Source organism: Solanum dulcamara, chromosome 12, assembly GCF_947179165.1.
Source record: "Solanum dulcamara chromosome 12, daSolDulc1.2, whole genome shotgun sequence".
In the NCBI taxonomy this organism is placed as follows: domain Eukaryota; kingdom Viridiplantae; phylum Streptophyta; class Magnoliopsida; order Solanales; family Solanaceae; genus Solanum; species Solanum dulcamara.
In genome coordinates this window covers 66,068,903-66,088,057 of record NC_077248.1, presented here as the reverse complement: position 1 = coordinate 66,088,057, position 19,155 = coordinate 66,068,903, and the positions used below count along the sequence as shown (strand labels likewise).

The 19,155-nt window shown below is 30.5% G+C and overlaps 2 protein-coding genes and 1 long non-coding RNA gene across 3 annotated transcripts; all 3 read right to left on the bottom strand.

Annotated features, from left to right (window-relative positions):
• Positions 1-213: 213 nt before the first annotated feature.
• LOC129876938 (uncharacterized) lies at positions 214-2,908 on the bottom strand. The gene is made up of 3 exons (XR_008763439.1): positions 2,356-2,908; positions 1,450-1,491; positions 214-613 (listed from the first exon to the last, which is right to left on the bottom strand). It is a non-coding gene; the product is annotated as an uncharacterized LOC129876938 (long non-coding RNA).
• Positions 2,909-6,041: 3,133 nt separating this feature from the next.
• LOC129877711 (early nodulin-like protein 2) lies at positions 6,042-7,905 on the bottom strand. Its single transcript, XM_055953240.1, has 2 exons — positions 7,607-7,905; positions 6,042-7,079 (listed from the first exon to the last, which is right to left on the bottom strand). The coding sequence occupies exons 1-2, from the start codon at positions 7,770-7,772 to the stop codon at positions 6,274-6,276; spliced, it is 972 nt and encodes a 323-aa protein (XP_055809215.1). The 5' UTR covers positions 7,773-7,905; the 3' UTR covers positions 6,042-6,273.
• A 1,935-nt stretch (positions 7,906-9,840) lies between these two features.
• On the bottom strand, positions 9,841-16,823 carry LOC129876213 (protein DETOXIFICATION 18-like). Its single transcript, XM_055951577.1, has 7 exons — positions 16,484-16,823; positions 14,736-15,283; positions 13,970-14,056; positions 13,144-13,200; positions 11,190-11,428; positions 10,639-10,757; positions 9,841-10,246 (listed from the first exon to the last, which is right to left on the bottom strand). The coding sequence occupies exons 1-7, from the start codon at positions 16,760-16,762 to the stop codon at positions 10,115-10,117; spliced, it is 1,461 nt and encodes a 486-aa protein (XP_055807552.1). The 5' UTR covers positions 16,763-16,823; the 3' UTR covers positions 9,841-10,114.
• Positions 16,824-19,155: the final 2,332 nt, after the last annotated feature.

Sequence of the window (19,155 nt, the reverse complement as noted above, 5' to 3'; positions counted from 1 at the left end):
AGAAAGGCAACGTCCTAAATGTCCTGTAGCCTCCTGTTTATAGATGTGGTGCACAACACACCGATAAACAAGACTCTACTAGACACGATCTGTAGACACTCCGAGGATGAACTGCTCTGATACCACTTTTTGTCACGACCTAGCCCCGTAGGCCGTGACTAGTGTCCGAATTGGACACTCGTATACACACATATTATCTATTATCAATCGACAATTAAACACGATATAGAATTTATATGGGTAGCACGTTATCTCAAACGGTCACTTATATATATACCAAAATCAGCTATTTCTTGGGGAGTCTTAATTGTCAAAAATAAGATAACATAATATGTAAGCCGACAAGGCTTCCATTCTGAATGTAAACGTCCAAAAACATAAGTCATACTAGTACACCGGACAACATCTATATACAACCCACTCATATGTCTACAGACCTCTAAGAGAATTAACAATAGCATATGACGGGACAGGGCCCCGTCGTACCCCTAAATACACAAATATATACATTATAAGGATTAGTACCCAAAGTTTGGGCTCCGAGACAATGGAGCACTTCAAACTCGTTGAGTAGAATCCTAAGTTGGCGGCTCTCCAAAATGAGTATTTGTACCTGCAGGCATGAAATGCAGCCCCCCGAACAAAAGGGGGTCAGTACGAACTATGTACTGAGTATATAAAGCATAAAATACCGTAAAGGAGATCACATCTGAAATAAAGATTCAGGAGTTAAGTATCATAATCAATAAATCACTGTACCTGTGTCTTATAAAATGAAGACATGCATATCATCATATATCGTACCTAGCCCGTTATGGGACTCGGTGTCACAATTATATCAATATATCGTCATATGTATATATATACCATACCCGGCCCTCTAGCAAGGGACTCGGTGAATAGAGTAGTGTACACTGATATCGTACCCGGCCCATTATGGGACTCGGTGCCATAATCATATCGTCATATCATCATAATATCATATTATCATATCACGTACCCGGCCCTCTAGTAAGGGACTCGGTGAATAATGTAGTGGAATCCATACATGATAACATACCCGGCCTATCGTAGGACTCGGTGAATAATACCATAACAATATGCACGAATAAGGTATCATTAGCAACCTTGCGAAATTTGATCATTATCGGAGACTTAATAGAATAAGCAAAATAGTCCATCATTTGAAAACCAAGACAATAGTCATTATGAATCACATCAATTATGGATTATACTAAAATATGAATTATACCACAACATGAGTTATACCAACTAGGATGGCTGGAATCATACACATGAGTCAAGACATAACAATATAAATTTTGAAAATCAAGAACGGTAGCCATCCGAGTATATCTACGAATACGAGTTTCTTTGGAATTTAAGCATACGTCATTCGTTCGTTTCATATGGATCATGCCAAAAGAAGAAGATGTTAACTTTACATACCTTTAGCGTTTATACGTATATGTTGTCCAATATTGTCTCAACCTATATTAAAACGTTAAGCACTATGATTAAGCTATGGACAAGAATAAAACGTAGTCTATCGTTAGTAGGTTATTTCTAAAAAAAATTGGACAGCACCTCCCCTATACCACTCACTTTTCCCACTTTCAAACCAGCCATATAATCATCAACCAACATCAACAATCCAAAATATTGACACAAAATAAGATTTATTATTCATGTTACCAAAGCAGTAAATTCGGAAAGTCAAGTACCTCACGTTGTATCTAAAATTTGAAAATGAAAACGGCAAAACTGGACTTTATAACCTTCATGAAACATTTAGATCTATGTCTTAAGTTTCCAATGCAAAAGAAATCAACTCAAAATTCATTTTCTACAAAGAGATATCATCAAAATACGAACAGCTATACATGAAGGAATTTTCAATCCAGAATCTGGACAGAATTTGTCTTAAGATTCATGCTCAGTTTTCGACATCATAACAGCAGATATAGACTAAGACATAAACATAAGAGTTGTAGGTACGTGTATTATCTTTCCAAAACATGTTTAATATCTAAAATCGAAGGTCTACACAATGAGATATTCCAAAATTACTACCAGCTACTCAATTCCAAAAACGGGTTTGAACATTCACAATCTTCATACACCTTTTTCCTCCAAATTCAAGAACAACAACTCATCAACAACATCAAAACAATATCAAACATTATTATACATCATCACTAAGATAATTCCATCTATTTAATCTACCTAAATCAACCCTTTAACCCATAACTCTCAACAAATCACCAAACTAGTTTATAACACTATTTTCTCCGTTCTAATCCGTTAAAACTCTAACTAAACTTATTAACAATGAAAAGGAGACTTTAATATTACCTTAAATTTGCAGCACCACATAAAATCTTCTCCTTATTGGCTGATTTCTAGCTCAAATTGAAGCCAACGCGACGTACAACAATTTTCTCTTCAAGAGCTTTGAGATTCGGGGCTTTAATTGTGGTGGATGTTGGTGTTTCTCTCTAGCTTTCCCTTATCTTACTCTCTCTGGAAATTTCCAGATATTTCTTGGTCTAAACTATGAAGGAAGACATAGAATTTTGATTAATTTCGTGGGTATTGGGCCTGACCCGAATTAAAATTGGGTTGGGCCGAATTCACTATTTAGTTTGGCCTGTCAGACTTAAAACGTCTATATCTTATTACTCCGATATCACATTTCGTCCCACGACCTATGGTTGGAAAGATATTTCAATTATCTACAACTTTCATGTTGAGAGTTTTCCCAAATTCTCAAATTATAAAGAGGTTATGGCCTCCCGAAGTCAGCTTACCCGAAACGTAACTTTAAGAAAAACATATTTGATGGCTTCTATTTTGATTTGGCTTAAGGGTCCTTCTTGAGATGTATTTTACTACACATAAATTATTCATATAACTTGGCATCTACAACAAATCATGTCCTTTTAAAATTCAAAATTAAAAGTCCTTGAATTTATAATCGTTAGCGTACGAATAATCCAAAATGCAAAAATACGGAATGTAACAGTTATAACGCTCTTAGCTAATTGAATTTCTTATAATCCATCGCTAATTTGTAGCTAAATGAGATTAGTATGAAATTTTTATTGTTTAGCTATGAAATTTTGTCTATCACTAAAATGATATATTCAAATTAGGCCTTAATGATTGTTGTTGTTTAATTGAATACGAATCTTGTGTTATAATTTTGAGATTTGAATTTTTTTTTATTTTACATTATCTTTTATGAGAGTTGAAAATAAAATAAATTCTGATAGAACAAAACAAATATATTTATTAAATTATTGACAATTTAAATTATTTGAGTAAAGTTGAATGATCAATAAGCTATGTACACGTTTAAAAGCTTAAGTGTTTGATGTTCACACTGTGGCCTTTCAGTTTTCAATTGGACAATAACTTCTCAAAGTTTTTTTTTTGGGAGGTTCCCATTCGGTATTTGGTGCTCACATTAGAATTTTATTAAATTTAGATTCGTATTGTATGACATATTTTGAGGCAGGGTTTTCAATGAATTTTTTTTCTCATTCTCAAAAATTTAACCTTAAAATTTCTGATTAAAAATGAAGGAATCTCAACTACAATTCCAACCACCGCAATCCATATTGATAACTTCTCAAAGTTTCAATATCATTGATTGATACATGCTCTATTCTTATCTCCATAGTAATATAACTTAATAATGAATGGATAATTCTAGAAGTTAAATGATTGATTAGAAATTTTTTTAAATAAAATAAAAAATAGTCATTCATTCTTAATCATAAATCTCGAAGTTGAATCTTGCAAATAAAATTACATTTACTAATGAATGGATAGATCTAGAGCTTAAGTGACGTTCTGATTAGAAGTTTTTTTTGTTTTGTTTTGCATTCGATATTTAATATTTATATTAAAATCTGATTAAATTTAAATGCGTATAGAAAGTCCTATATTGAGGATAAAATGATCCTTAGTAAAGACGCCTTTTTTTTAAGGCTCAAATATAAAATTTGTGGTTAAAACAGAAGGAATACTTATCACTCTATCGCTATTTTTAGTAGTCTGATTAGGATTTCTTTTTAAAGACGTTGAAACACTAAAGATTGTGTTTGGGTGATAAGTATCCTTTTATTTTTAATTAAAATTTTTTTATTTGGTTGTAGAAATGAAATTGTCTTTATTAGAGAGCGTTCTATCTCCAAAATGAAGCTTATTGATGTAAACATGAAAATCAAACCTTAAAATAAATATTAAACATTAATGAGTGGGAAAAAAGAAGAAGAAGAAGATAACAATGCTCCTTTACCTTACTTATTTTTTCTCTTAAAGTTTTAAGAAAAATATTTGTACTACGAATGAATCATCTTTAATAAAAAGCAATTCATCTTTAAAGTAAAATTTTATAATGTAAAATTTGAATTAATCGAATTTTAAAACGTGAACCAAACATCTAGCGGGGGAAATTGGTAAAGAATGAAGTAGAGAATTATATTCTTTGGTCAGAAAATGTTTGCCATATGGCAACATTAGAGTACACATCATGACAAAAGTAGGTACTGATTAATTCTTCTTTTTGCAAATAATTTGCTCATTATTTATTTTATGAAAAATTAGTTATAAAATATATTTATTAGATCACTGTTTTGCGTTTAGATGAATATAGTGATACATGACTAAGCCATAAGATAATATTGTGATAATAGTTGGCTCCAATTCATAGTCATCCCTCTAAATTTGTCACAATATTTGCTTTATACACTTAAACTAACTCATGTTGAATATCTCAATTTTTAATACAGTGTTTCAATTAGATATTTTTGATTTAAATTTTAGAAATATTTTTACGCATATTTTCATTTATCTATTAGGTATGTAATTGAATTAAAGGATTGACAAATGAGACTAACACATCCATTTTTGCTCAATTGATTGAGCAGATAATTTTTCAAATGAAATTCAGATTCAATCCTATATGATTTCTCGATCGATTGTCGCACGAAACTTACTTAGTGTTGATTTTATTTCTCATATGTAATTTATGAATTATTACATTTGAAATTGAATTTATCTTACGCACATATAAAAAATAGCGATTGCGGATTCCTTCGCCATCAAAACAAAAAAAGACCACTTATGTGAGCAAGAAATTAACATTAAATTTAGGAAAGTTGGTCAAACAAAAATTACTACAATTAGCATAGTTTAATTGCTGTTTAAGTTTACGTTAAACTTTCAAAGTTCTAAATAATCTGATTATACCAAGCATTAATCACAATGAGCTTAGATAGTAATTTGATTACGTTATCTAAAGTAAATGTTCTTTCCATTAATATTATTTCCTTATTTATCCATTTTAATAAAATTTATATACTTTTATAGTCTCAATAAAATTTACAAAAAATTATACCACTAATGAGAAGCACAATCTGATATTTGAAACTTCCTTTCTTTATACTTCTGGTTTATCATTTCAAATGTACTTCAATTTTATTTTATTTTTAACATAAGTTTTGTTCGTTGATTGTTTTCCCTAGTCTTCTTAGACTTTACTATTATCATTTTCTCAGTCTTCTTAGGCTTACTATTATTTCATTTTATTGTATTGATTAGTTTTTGCTATTCTATGACTTATGTAAGTTCTGTTGACTATGATTTATAATTTTACTTTTATTATCACACATATATTATATTAAGTTTAAAAGTACAAATTTCAAAAATATTATTGCTACATTAATTTTATAATATGTTTAAGTCTTTCAAAACTTCATGGCGATTTAAACTAAATAAATATTTATTTACATCAATTTTATAAATACAAATTCAAGAATAATAAATAAATTATCTATATAAAGAGTATAATAAAATGCAAATTGTCATTTTTAACAATAACAAAAACATATGCAATGTAATCTCATAAAGTAAAGTCTTTAAAGAATAGAATATACACAGATTTTATTTTCAATAGAACATCGACTCAAGAAAATAATCTAAAAAAAAGTAACGAAAGAATAAAAATCTATCATTTTAACGATAAATATATATATTAACAAGAAAAATAACAAACTTTATTATATACTCTCTCATGAAATCAATTTCATGCCAACCATAACAACAAAAGATAAAAATAAAAAAATAAAACACTCTCTTTCTACATCTAATAAACCTCTCAGTAATTCAATGTACCAAGAATTAAAAAAAATAATTAGAAACTATTTTTTGTTTATTTTACCTTTTTTTTTTTGTTAATTTTAATTTTTCCTTTTGTATTTTCCACTAAGCAGAAATAATAATTATAGTAGTAAATATAATTGACACAAAAACAGCTGAAATAGTAGTAAATGCTTTTACTGCTGAGTTCTTTGAGCCAGTAGGTGCCTGAATATCCGCCGGCGGACTGTTTCCTCCGCCAGCCGGCGGAACAACACTTCCCGGCGGTGAATTCACTGGTGATCCCGGCGTACTCGGTGAACTTGGAGATGATGAACCACCCGATGGAGATGGTGAAATTATTGTCCCCGACGGTGATGAAGAAGGCGATGTTGTTGACGGCGCCGGCGAAGTCTCCGGAGATATTACCGGAGATGCCGGAGTTGTTGATGGTGATTCTGACGGAGATGATACCGGAGAATTCGCCGGAGATATTACCGGAGATGCCGGAGTTGTTGATGGTGATTCTGAAGGAGATGATACCGGAGTAGTCGCCGGAGATGTTGCCGGAGCATTTCCGGGTGTTGAAGTAGGTGTTTGACTCACAGGAGAAGTTGCGGGTGACACGGAGGGAGATACCGACGGAGAAGTAGCCGGAGATGTTGCCGGAGAATTTCCCGGAGTTGAAGGAGGTGTAGTAGGAGAAGGAGGAGGAGGAGGTCTAATAGCTAAAACAACAGTAATTAATTTTTGTGATCCATTTTCACAATCATTTTTATTTCCACTAATAAAAAAAAATGGACCTGAATGATCAAATTTGAAAATTGAATTGCCATCATCCATTTTCATAATTGAATTATTTGTGTTGCATTTGTCATAATCATCCTTGTTTACCACTAATACTGAGTTTGATCCCTTCTTGTACTTGAACACTAATCACACACACACAAAAAAACATAATCAATAACAAATAAGCTTAGGTAACATATAACAACCACTACTAGAAATACATGATTTTTTCTACTAATGTTCTCTCGTCAAATTACTACAAGATAAAAAGTTACATTTTTCAAGGAGGTTTTCATTGAAACAAACATTGTAAATCCCAAATTTTTAGTGAAAAATCAAATTTTTGACCATGATTTTCATTGGGGCGAACATAAGAAATTCCAATTTTTCAATAAAAAGTAGAATTTTTGACGGTCATTGACTTAAATTTATTAACAAGAAGGTTTTCATGGAAACAATTTAGAAAAAAGTCAAATTTTTTATAATTGTTTTGATCTAGAAAACTTAAATTTAATTCAATGAAAAGTCAAATTTTTGTTTTGATCTAGAAAACTTAAATTTAATTCAATGAAAAGTCAAATTTTTGATGATAGTAGTAAATACGGTTATGTTTTTTTTTCCAGATGAGATAATCATACAATTTAATTTAAGATAGATGAGTAATACTTACCAAGAGTGTCATTGACTTGAAATCTCATTCTTTCAGCCCAATTATTGTAATTTTCAGATGGATTAGGAACCCAACCAGCTCTTCCACCAACATAGAATTGATAAGCATAACAAGAGTTGATCAAACAAGCCAAGAGAATGACCAGAAGATGTTTATGCAAAGCCATGAATAGTTATAACAATTTTTTTGTATATATGATTTGGTGATATAAGTAGATTTGTATAAATACACAAAAGAGAAGAAGAGTTGATGAGGAAGAAGAAAAGGAAAAGTAGGAAACTTCAAGAAATAATACAAAAAAAAAAGACAATTAAATAGAGGAAGTTTTGTAGACTTGATGTTGAGGTTTGAGGATGAGAATAGAGTTATATATTAGTCTACAATTTGGTGGGGGTTGAAGTGGGGGTGTTTGAAGAGGTTGGAAAATAATTTGGAAAAATTTGTTTCTTCAAAAAAAGAAGTGGAAAAATGTGTTTGATTATTAGAGTGAGTTGTGATATGACGTTTGAGATTCCTTTATTTTTAATTATAAATTTTATGTTCGAGCTTTTAGAAATTAACAAAAAATTTTAATCGAAAGCGTTGTTTTTAAAAATAAGTCCTACAATATGCGAATTTAAATTTAATCGATTTATAATGTAGGTAACAAACACGTGAAAAATAAATTATCGGGAGAGGAAAAAAACAAGTCAGAAGTGTGAATGGACTAGTTTATTATGTATTTTACACGTGGAGAAAGATTAAGTACATAACGGTAAGTGAATTTAATGAATTAAATAGGCTTAATGTTTAAGAAAAGAGACAGCAATTTGGAAAAAAAAAGTTTGGTTAAAAAAAATTAATAGGGAAAGTGTGTTTGATTAGGAAAGAAAAAAAAGGACAAAAACGTATTTGGATTATATAATACATACGTGGAAAAAGGTTAAGGAAGTAACGGTTAGTGTATTTAATTAATAATTAAATGCAACTATTTCTTTTTAAGGCCATTATTTAATTTAATTTCCATTTTTAAAAGTTAGGCAAATGTGTTCTTTGGAAAATTATTTTTCTGAATTTAATATTTGTCATATATTATTCAACCTTGTTGACAAAACGTTAGATTATCAACTAATAATAACTTTTTCATATAAAAATTTTAAGATCAAGGTCTAAAGTTTACTCATAAGACTGTCAATTGCTCAAATATTTACAATAACTTACAAATTTTAGACTTAAATTTTGTTAGAATTGACTTTTGACTTATTTTTATCATTTTAACTTAAAATCAATTATTTATAAGCATTTTTTTTATTTATCGAAACAGTTCAGAAATGATTAAAAGTTATTTTAACTTAAAAACATCTAAAATAAGCCAATCCAAACAGGCACTTAGCTTAACGTTTTCTCATATAATTTTCAGTTTGCTTAAAATGAATTTTTAGATCACTGTCTAAAAGATCCAAACGTTGAAACAAAATTAATTTTTTTTTATTTTCTAAACATCTAGCTCAAAAAAGGTACAATCGATAAATATTTCATAAAAATTATTTCATGGGATACCCTATTGTATTTTTTTTTTCATGGGATATCCTATATAGATCTTGCTATTTAACCTATACCCACTTTATTAAATATCTACCAAGTCCAAAATAATTTTATAAACTCTGTACGAAATTAGGCATAAGAGTATGAATTCATTGGAGAAAAAATGATTAAATTCAATCATATAAATTTGAATTTAATCACGATTGAGGTAAAAATAACTGAACTTCATGGTTATATGCTTGGATTTCAGCCATTTGAAACTTCAAACTAAGCTTAATACAAATACCATATGTCTGAAGTTATTCCATCATGAATATATTTATAAGCTTTTACACACTACAAATATAACTTAAATGATGATCTCAAAATCGAATATCCGTGTACTTCAACCTGAATATGCTTATATGTTTCTTGTGGTTGGCCCAATAGGTTAGGGATTAGTGATGCAAAAGTAACTTTCATCCGCAATGAATTATTTTAGTGATATTAGAAATTTAACAATGATACACTTTATATTCTTTATTTCATTTAGGAGGATAATTTTTTCTTTGTGAGTGTGTTTTGAATCAATAATAGAATTTCTCCTCTTGTGATCAAGATTGAGCATTCTATGATCTCAGACACGATAACTTTACAAGAATCGTTATCATGAAAATATCTGATGTAGATGACATTATTGCAAATTGCAAAGAAAAGAACAAGAAGCCCTATAATAAATTGATTTCACATTCCCCTGCCCTTACTTTATCATGGTATCAAAGAGAACAACGTGATTATAATGCGATAACTCTAGTGGATGGAGTGATGACCAATTTATGAAGTTTTCAATTTAATCCTCTTCGATACGTTCATCAAGTTGACCGAAAAACAATAAACAAAATTTATTCATCTCTTTTTGTTGGGCCACATATAAGAAGCCCACAATTAAAATGGCAACAAGCCCACTAGTGGCCCAATAAGCAAGTAATTCTCATGAACTTATGCTTAAGCTAAAAGTTCATTTTCTCTATTGCTCTTTGTTGAGGCTTCCACTTTTTCCCATTTGGTCAATAATGTTAGTAGCAATAAGCCCAAAGCTTGGCAAGCTAGACCACATGTTGAGCCCATCCATAAACCCTGCAATTATATATTATTTTAAATTATTTATTTTTATAAAAAATTAATACTTCAATCAATTAACTATAACTCAACTCCTAATTAGTTTCAATTTTAATTAATATTATAATTCAAAAGTAATATACTAAAGCACCTAAGGGTTTGTGAAGAAATATCATATGATAACAAGAAGATACTGACGAAGTCTAGGTTCGATGATTTCAGTTGAACCTGATATTTACTTTCAATATGTAATATCCAAGGTGGCTCAATTGTAGTTTATGACTTAAATCCTAATATATATGTATATATATAAAGAGAGATGAGGAGAAAATAGAAATGAAAAAAATTTAAATTTTAAATTCATCTCTGACGAAAATAAAACATGCCAACATGACATGCATTTGGATTACCTGAGCATGTAGATTGAACTTAAAAGCAAGGAGCCAAGATATTGGCATGCCAATAAAATAGAATGTAGCCAAGTTGATGAACATAACCAAATGTTGCCATCCACATCCCCTAGCCACCCCTGACAGTCAATTTCAACGACAATTTCTCTTTTAGAAAGGTTATTCTAAAGACATGATACATAAACATATATTTAAATTTGATCTTAATTAGCAAGTAAATACTTTAATTTTGATTATGCACATCTAGACGATTCATGAACTCGTCTCTGTTGTATCAACTGAACACTCAAATTTACAAAATGATTGTCTAGACACCTCTAAAAGTTATGTGCTATGTGAGCGTTGAGTGTTCTCGATACACGATAGGTACGAGTCGGAATATTTAGTTGTCAGTTGAGATCAAGTTGATGTGTCTAGATATGCTATCTCAAAATTGAAATGCTTACTTGTCAACTGATACCAAATTTAAGTTTCTGTTTATTTGTTATGACTCTTCTGAATGTAAAAATCATTATTTTCTTTGACTGAATATGAAGTTTAAGAAATCTAACCCGATAAAATTCCTTGAAAGAAATCCAATACAAATGAGACTAAGAGAAGTGGCATCATGGTGGCAAATTCATTTATTATTTCTGTATTATCACTAAAGAGGCCAGCCCATGCATTATGACCAAAAAATAGAGCCAAATCAACAACAAGAGCAAGAAGAACACATAGCTTGAGAGTAACAACCATGGCATGCTTAGCTTTCTCAATATTTCCAGCTCCTAACTCATTTGCCACCCTAGTGCTGCACATATATTTTTGAATGCACATATTATATAGTTATTATACTCTGTATATTAGTTAAAAAAATAAAAAAAATATAAGATAACTTTTTATTCTCACTACAAAAACATTGATATTAACTACGAACTTCATTACTAGTTTGCTCGCAGGTAATAGAAATCAGTTCTAAATAGAATTAACGATAAATTTTATTATTTAGCTACATATAAAATTTATTAAGTAGGGATTATACAAATTTCATAGTGTTAAAAGCTAATTACATTCTATCCTACTCTCTTTCAAATTACAAAAATCCCTTAAATTTGGTGGAATCCGGATACATCCCAAAACGTCCCGATACATTGCATCTCAGTTTCGGATACATCCCTTAACGTCCCAATACATCGTGTCTCGATTCCGGATACATCACTCAACGTCCTGATGCATCACGTACGTTCCGATACATCGCGTAAAGTGATGTATCCGAGAATAGAAAAAAGTAGATTTTTTTTAAATTGTAGGAAATTTTAGAAAATATTATAAAATAAATTGTGTATTTAAGTAATTTTTTTATTTAATAATAGTGTGCGGCCTTTTTGTGTTATTGTATAGTCCAAATATCTCTTTTAACTTATATGTCAAGATTACCTGATTTAGATATTAGTTAAATTAGTAATTTGTTATATGACATTGTCACATATAACAAGAAAAGGTTAAAAACACTTCAAACTTATTTCGGATCGAAGATCTTCGCGAGACAGCCCCGGGGCACCATAGCATGTCGGGAATAAGGGGGACATAGTGAACGTAACCACTCCCTTGGTTGGGGGCTGTTTTACTCTAAATTGCTTATAAAATTCAGAAATAACTTCAATTTATATTCATGACCAAACACAACTATAATTTTCAAATACTATTCACTTTGAAAACAGAAACTATTTACTTTTTTTGAAATACTTACGATTTCATGGCCAAATGTCCCCTTGTTGTCTAAGTTGGATGGCAGGGGAGGTGAGTGTGTAAAAAGTTAGGATCAGGGACATGAAATTAATTTTTTTATTTCATTGACAGCCCGACGAAGTCTGTCAAGTTTAGCGTTTTTAAGTAGTATTATTAGCAATGAACAAGGATCTTTTTTTATTTATCTGTATTGAATTAAATTAAAAATAGAAAGCGAGTATTTGTGTTAAATGCAGATATCCTGGATAATATGGAAAAAATAATAATACGTGGTGTTATTTAATTTAATTGAATAATTCAGAAAGAAAATCGAAGGTACTTTCGTCGGTTATTTTTCATGCAAAAAATACAGAGAAAATCTAATTATTTTTTTTATAAAAATAAATCAATTATTCGTTTGTTAATTTTCATTTTTTTTACGAAAACTAACAAACACACGTTGATTTTTAAAATATATAGTTGCAGTTGAAGAACATAAACAAAAATAAAAAAATCACAAAATTTTTTTATTGTGTGTTTAAATAGTACATAAAAATAGAGTTTAAACATTAAAATGAAACAAGGCTATTATAAAGTGCCAATGAAAAATGAGAGCGAGTTAGAGAGGCTCTTTATGAATTTGGCCAAATTCATGAGGGGTGGGGATGAAGGGAATGGGTGTAAAATAATTAAGACTCTCACATCATTATGTATGAAATCACAATAATTTAAGTGTGTTTTGATGCCTAATACCAAAGTTGTTAAAACTCATACATCACAATTATGTTGGTACATTACCTTGCAGCTGCACTCAGACCATAAGATACCATGAAGGCAGCAGCTTCAGTATTAACACTGAAAAGTCAATCCAAAAGTAGTGTCAGAATTTTGGATTCTATTTTAATTTGTTGAGTTTCATCCATAAAATTTAGCAATTAAGAATGTGAAAATGTGGTGGTTTAAAGCAACAATAATATATGCATTGTAATTTTATAAATGGAGTTTAGAAAAATAGTGTGTATATAGACTAAGACAAATTTAGAGAGGCAGGAGGGTGTTCACCCGATTCTCTTTACACGATATATGTAAGGTATTTTTTTTAATTATATATAAAGCTTTCAATCTCCTAAATACAAAACTAGAGGTTGGCTTCACAATTTTGTGGTTTAAAATTTAAATTCTAGGTACTACATTGTTTTTGATACTATCCTGAATTTGATGTTTATGGGGTTGCAAAAATCTCAAATAAAAAAAAAACTTAATTATAAGTGCCAAGAGGAATCGAACATTCGTCAAGGAGCTTAACAAAGCTTAAGTACGTTCCATTTCTACTTGGACCCAAAGTCTACTTTGCTATTAGGTTCCAATACATATTACTTTGCTATTAGGTTCCAATACATATTTCTTATATGTTTAATAGATTTCTTTATTTTAATATTGGTCCGTGTAAAAGTTATTGGACTCCCTGAAGTCGGGCCCAAAGCCATAGATCCGCCCCTTCCCCTACATTTATGACAATAGAGAGACTGCTTTTATTTCGAAAGACACTTGGCTCAAACAAAGTAATTCAAAACAAATTTAAAAAAGAAATATAATATATGAAGAAGCAAAAGGTCATAATTACCTCATTGCAATTAGGGAAGTAGTTGTTTCTGAGTTTGGCATCAAACCAGCTGATAACACAAAAAACTCATGATCCCAGTACTCCAAACTGCATGTATACATCAAATTGTGAAATTATGGATTTAAATCAAGTCAAGCCTTAATCTGCCTAAATAGAATTCATATCTTGTTCGTTTGGTAAAAAAAAAAAGGGGTGGGTGGGTAGGGTAGACTTTTCTTATTCTAGTACAATTATATTAAAAGGGTAGTGTCGGAAGATTATCTTCTCATGAACTATCCATGTAGTTATTATTATCCTCACCCCAAATGTCAAATCTTGGTGTGTGGATTAAAGGGAGGAGATTCTTTACAAGTGTCTCACATCGATTCTTAGATAAGAAATTAACCTCTTTATATGATCTTGGATAATTTTGAGTTCATAATTATATAACTTTGAAGTTGTTAAATTAGCTAGGCCCAAAATCTATTTTATTACATTAGCAAAACTCATTGTCATCCAAGTCAAATATATGTAAAAGAATTACTATATTGGAAACGCTCCTTACCCAATTCCTTCCTTGTAGTATCCGTGTATTGTAAGTGATCTGAAACTCTACTATCAAAGTTACTTAATGGATAAGTCGTCAATCCTTGAAGTTTGTACTATCAAATATATAATGTACTTCATTATATTGGAAACACTCCTAACTCAACTTTTTTTTCTAAACCGCTATGGAACTAAACAACCTAGAACATAAAATACAATTAACATGTATGAGATTACTCACCATATCATGGCAGCGGAGGGTAAAGACAACTTCAAATTTGTAAGAATATGATGAAACGATACGAACGAGAGACCATCCCTCCAGATATCACTGAATCTCTTCGAAAAAAGCACGTATACCCCCAACATGAGGACGGAAATCCAAATCGAAATTGAAGCTGCTAATGGTGCTCCTTTAAAACCAAGACTTGTCCAATGAACAAGGCCATAAGTAATGCCAATGTGTATAACTAAAGATGCCACTGAACACACAACAAGAGGCATGACAATTGATTGTGTTTGAAGAAATGCTAAAATGTTTTGTAAGAAACCATATGCAAATAATCCAGGTATGAGGAATTTCAAGAACACCCCAGCTTCTTTTGCTATGTCGGGATCTTGATGAAGTAAAATAAGAATTTTATCAGAATACCACCAACTAATAGCAATTATTGTAGAAAATATGAATGATATGATGCATGATATTTGAAGATGTATCCCCAACATCTTGTACATTTTTGCCCCATATCCTTGGCCACATAATGTCTCAAGTCCACCACTTATGCCAACCTATGTTACCAAGATAAACAAAACAATCCACATAAGAATTAAGATTACTATGAAAATACTAGGTAAGAGTTAAGATTACTTAAGAAGAAGAAGATTAATGAGAAAAGGAGACCACTAGCTTCCTTTCTCTCCTTAGGGAAAGTACATACTACAACACACAATTACTTGTTACCCTTCTATACTAATCTTCAACCTCGAAACCTTCCAATATAGAGTCATGTCTTTAGTAAGCTGAAAATGTGTTATGTGTTGTATGATCACCTCTGCATAGTTCTTCTTCAGACTACATCTACCTCTCCTAAAATCAGCTATAGTCAAACTCTTACACCTCCGCACTCAAGAAAATTATAAGGTGGGAATGGATTCAGATATGTGAAGAGGAGATGTACGGTCGCCTTAGTGCGGAGGTGTGAGAGATTGATGGAGAGATGGAGGTAGGTTGAAAAAATATTAGAGAGAGGTAATTAGATGTGAAATGATGCAATTTCAGCTTACTGAGAATATGACCTTAAATAGGAGAGGATACAAATTAGGAAAGTAGGTTTTCACGTAATAGAGTGTTGTCTAGCTAATACTTCCATACTAGTAGTCGTAGTATTACTCTACTAGTTTCTTGTCCTTTAATTTTTGTTACACTATATATGTTCTTTCTTGTACTTCAATTATCGTATTATTTTCTTGTAGTTAATGTTCAACATATTGTTTTGTTATGCTTTCACACCGTTATAAGCTGAATTTTGGCCATAATTTTTTTACCTTTAAATATTTATTGTTCATTTCATGGTCAAATTTTGAAAATTTCGGGTGTGTTTCTTTGGTCAAAAATTTTGATAAATATTTTTTTTAGAAAATAAGTTCTACTAGTGACATTCCTTATTGATTGTGTCCTTTCCACACCTCTGACACACCTCATCTTTACCTCACTTTCTTCTGCCGAATCGATCCGAAGATAGTTTCGGTCTTGCAGAGGCGAAATGAGATCTTCTTGGAATAACCTTAGTTTGATGAATTGAAGTTGTCTGTAATAAGATCCCCCCTACTCACCCACCCAAACCTCCTCCATCAATTTTTGAAACTTGCAAGTAAAATACATGTAAATACAATTTCACATTATATAAAAATCACAACTTTAAAAACTCAATTTTTCAATTTTAGATTTTCAAGATTCAAACTTTTAGGAGGACAGAATTAGATGCATACCATCAAAGAGAGACCAGTGACCTCAGCCCATGAATTACCAAGATTTGAGGCAGCAAGTTCAAGTTTGCCAAGATGACCAGCAAACATGACAGACACAAGATGGATGAAGTAGAAACAACTAGTCATAACAATCATTGGCAAAGAGAACAATATTTGATTCTTTGCTTCTTCAACATCTATTACCTTATTTATCCACCATAATTTGTTTGTCTCCAATGATGTTGATGAAGGCAACATAGGACTTTTGAGACTATTTGATGATGAACTATCCATAGCCATATTCTTGGTTTTCTTCTTAAAACCATTGTTACCAATGAACTCCTCTTTATATAAATTCACGATGTAACAAATGTTTTATAGTATCAGTATAATTTAAGTTGTTATATAGTAACATATTACTTAGTATAGTCATGTAAAATACTAGTTAATAACTAGGAGACCTAGAAGTTTCTCCTTGTTGCGGAAGCAGATGTGCAGTAATCATGATTACGTGAGTCATCCATCATCGGTAGAGCTGTCAAAATGGGCTTGACCCGTCAGGTCGACCCAATCCAATCCTTGAATTAAGTTGAGTTGGACTAATTTTTTTCCAGCCTATTTATGAATGAAGCCTTTTAGCCTAGCCTCCTTGGCCCGCCAGCCTCATGTTCAACCCGTTAGCCTCAGAGGCTAGCCCGTGGGTCGTGAATTTTAAAAATATTTATTATATATATTTTAAGTAGTGTTTTATTTTATCAAATCTTCGGCAATTAGGCAATTGAAGTTATTATAATTATGAATCTTTGACCTCTTTTACTTTTGTGTTTATGCCTAGTTTTTCATTTATCCTTTCTTGTCTAGTTTATGAAAAAAATGATAATGTAATGTATGTTGTTCTGATGAATCCTATAAATGTTGATTGTTCTATTTTGCCTATTATGTTGTTTTGTAAGTATTCCACTAAAGTGTATGCAACTCATGTACATGTGAATTTTTGACGTATTGATGTTGTGTTCATCAATGTCCAATAGTCTTTTTAAGATGTCAATATTGTCTATCTTTTGATTAAAAGGCTAACCCGTCCCAATCCGTAGCCCGTTTAAGGTTGGATTGGATTGCTATATTATAGACCTTTTATTTAAAAGAGTCAGTCTGTCTTAACACATTTAACTCGCTAGCCTTTAGGGTTGCGTTAGATTGGATTGGGCCAATCTATTTTGATAGCTCTAATTATCGGTTATTCTCACGGAGCAGATTAATTTCCTTTACTCATCGTCTAGATAATAAGCATTTAATTTTCTCTTTTATAAATCCTAATTGTCATATTATGGTATATATAAAACACATCTTTTTCAAAATAACCCATAATGATGTGTTTTTACGTTATAGTACAAAGCTTAAGAGGAAGACTTGTTGATGGTCTAATAAGCTAAATGACACATTATGGGTGGACCCAACCAAACTTTTATTCAACATATGTGTACAATTTTCTTTATATGATTAGATATTTACGTGATGTACCATGTAATTAGTTTTATTTTTTTTTAGAAAAATACAACTCACTTTTTATGGAAGGTACATTTAGACTTTTTTTTATTGATGATTTCTTAGGGTAAAATAATTTACACTTTTACTTGTTTTAATAAGTAATATGCCTTATTTTTAAATTTACAGGTCACATATTTTGTGAAGCGTTGATGGTAGATATCTTCTGGGTGACCTTAATAATTGTGATAAATCCTTATGACGTTGAATGTGTGATTCATCCAAACCCCTCAATAAAAAAATCTATTGTATAGATAAGGTATTTTTATTTATTTTTAGTGTATTTATATAAAATTTTGAATCTCCTAAATATAAAATTGCAGATTGACTTAGTGATTTAAGGAGTTTAAAATTCACTTTGATGTTCCAAATTCAAATTTCAGACATTACTTATTGATTTTTCGAATCCTCTTAATGAAAATTTTGAATCTCCTAAATATAAAATTGCAGATTGACTTAGTGATTTAAGTAGTTTAAAATTCACTTTGATGTTCCAAATTCAAATTTCAGACATTACTTATTGATTTTTCGAATCCTCTTAATGAAAATTCTAAATTGAATCTGTATTAAATAGGATTAAGTTATATGCATTACTGTAAGGATTGTTTTTTCAATATCAATAATATTTAACCTGTGACAATATGTTAGTTATCATTTTTATGTGGCTACCAATTATCACTTATCATAGAAATTTATGTATAATTACTTTAAAAGTGATAATAATTGTGTATATTATTTGTGTACAACTAGTATATAGACTTAAGAACTCAAAAAATTCCAATCAATTAATTTTTAAGTAACCTAATTATATAAATATTTTTATACCATCATAAAATTACATGTAATTACTTTCTAAATGACATATTACATTTGTGGAAAAATTATGTGACACAACAAATATAGCCTCAATATTTTTTCGGAAAAAGTTACACTTTAAAAGAACTATGATATGCAGCGAAAGTTTGGGTAAATAGTAAATACACTTATATACGTATCTCCTTATTTCAAGTCTGAAATATAAATATATCATCTCATAAAATATAGTGACATATATTTATTGATGGAGATTGAAATGGTATATACGTATATATTATAATATACAAATGTCATACAGTAACATAAGTAACATCAACTGTCATTCCATTTCA

Bases quoted from the DNA above. Each gene is read 5' to 3' on its own strand.
- LOC129877711 (XM_055953240.1), bottom strand. From the start codon at position 7,772: ATGGCTTTGCATAAACATCTTCTGGTCATTCTCTTGGCTTGTTTGATC. The intron at 7,080-7,606 runs GTAAGTATTACT...GTGTGTGATTAG, and splicing joins TCAAGTCAATGACACTCTTG to TGTTCAAGTACAAGAAGGGA.
- LOC129876213 (XM_055951577.1), bottom strand. From the start codon at position 16,762: ATGGCTATGGATAGTTCATCATCAAATAGTCTCAAAAGTCCTATGTTG. The intron at 15,284-16,483 runs GTATGCATCTAA...TTGGTAACATAG, and splicing joins TCACTGGTCTCTCTTTGATG to GTTGGCATAAGTGGTGGACT. The intron at 11,429-13,143 runs GTAATGTACCAA...ATATATGTGCAG, and splicing joins GGTCTGAGTGCAGCTGCAAG to CACTAGGGTGGCAAATGAGT.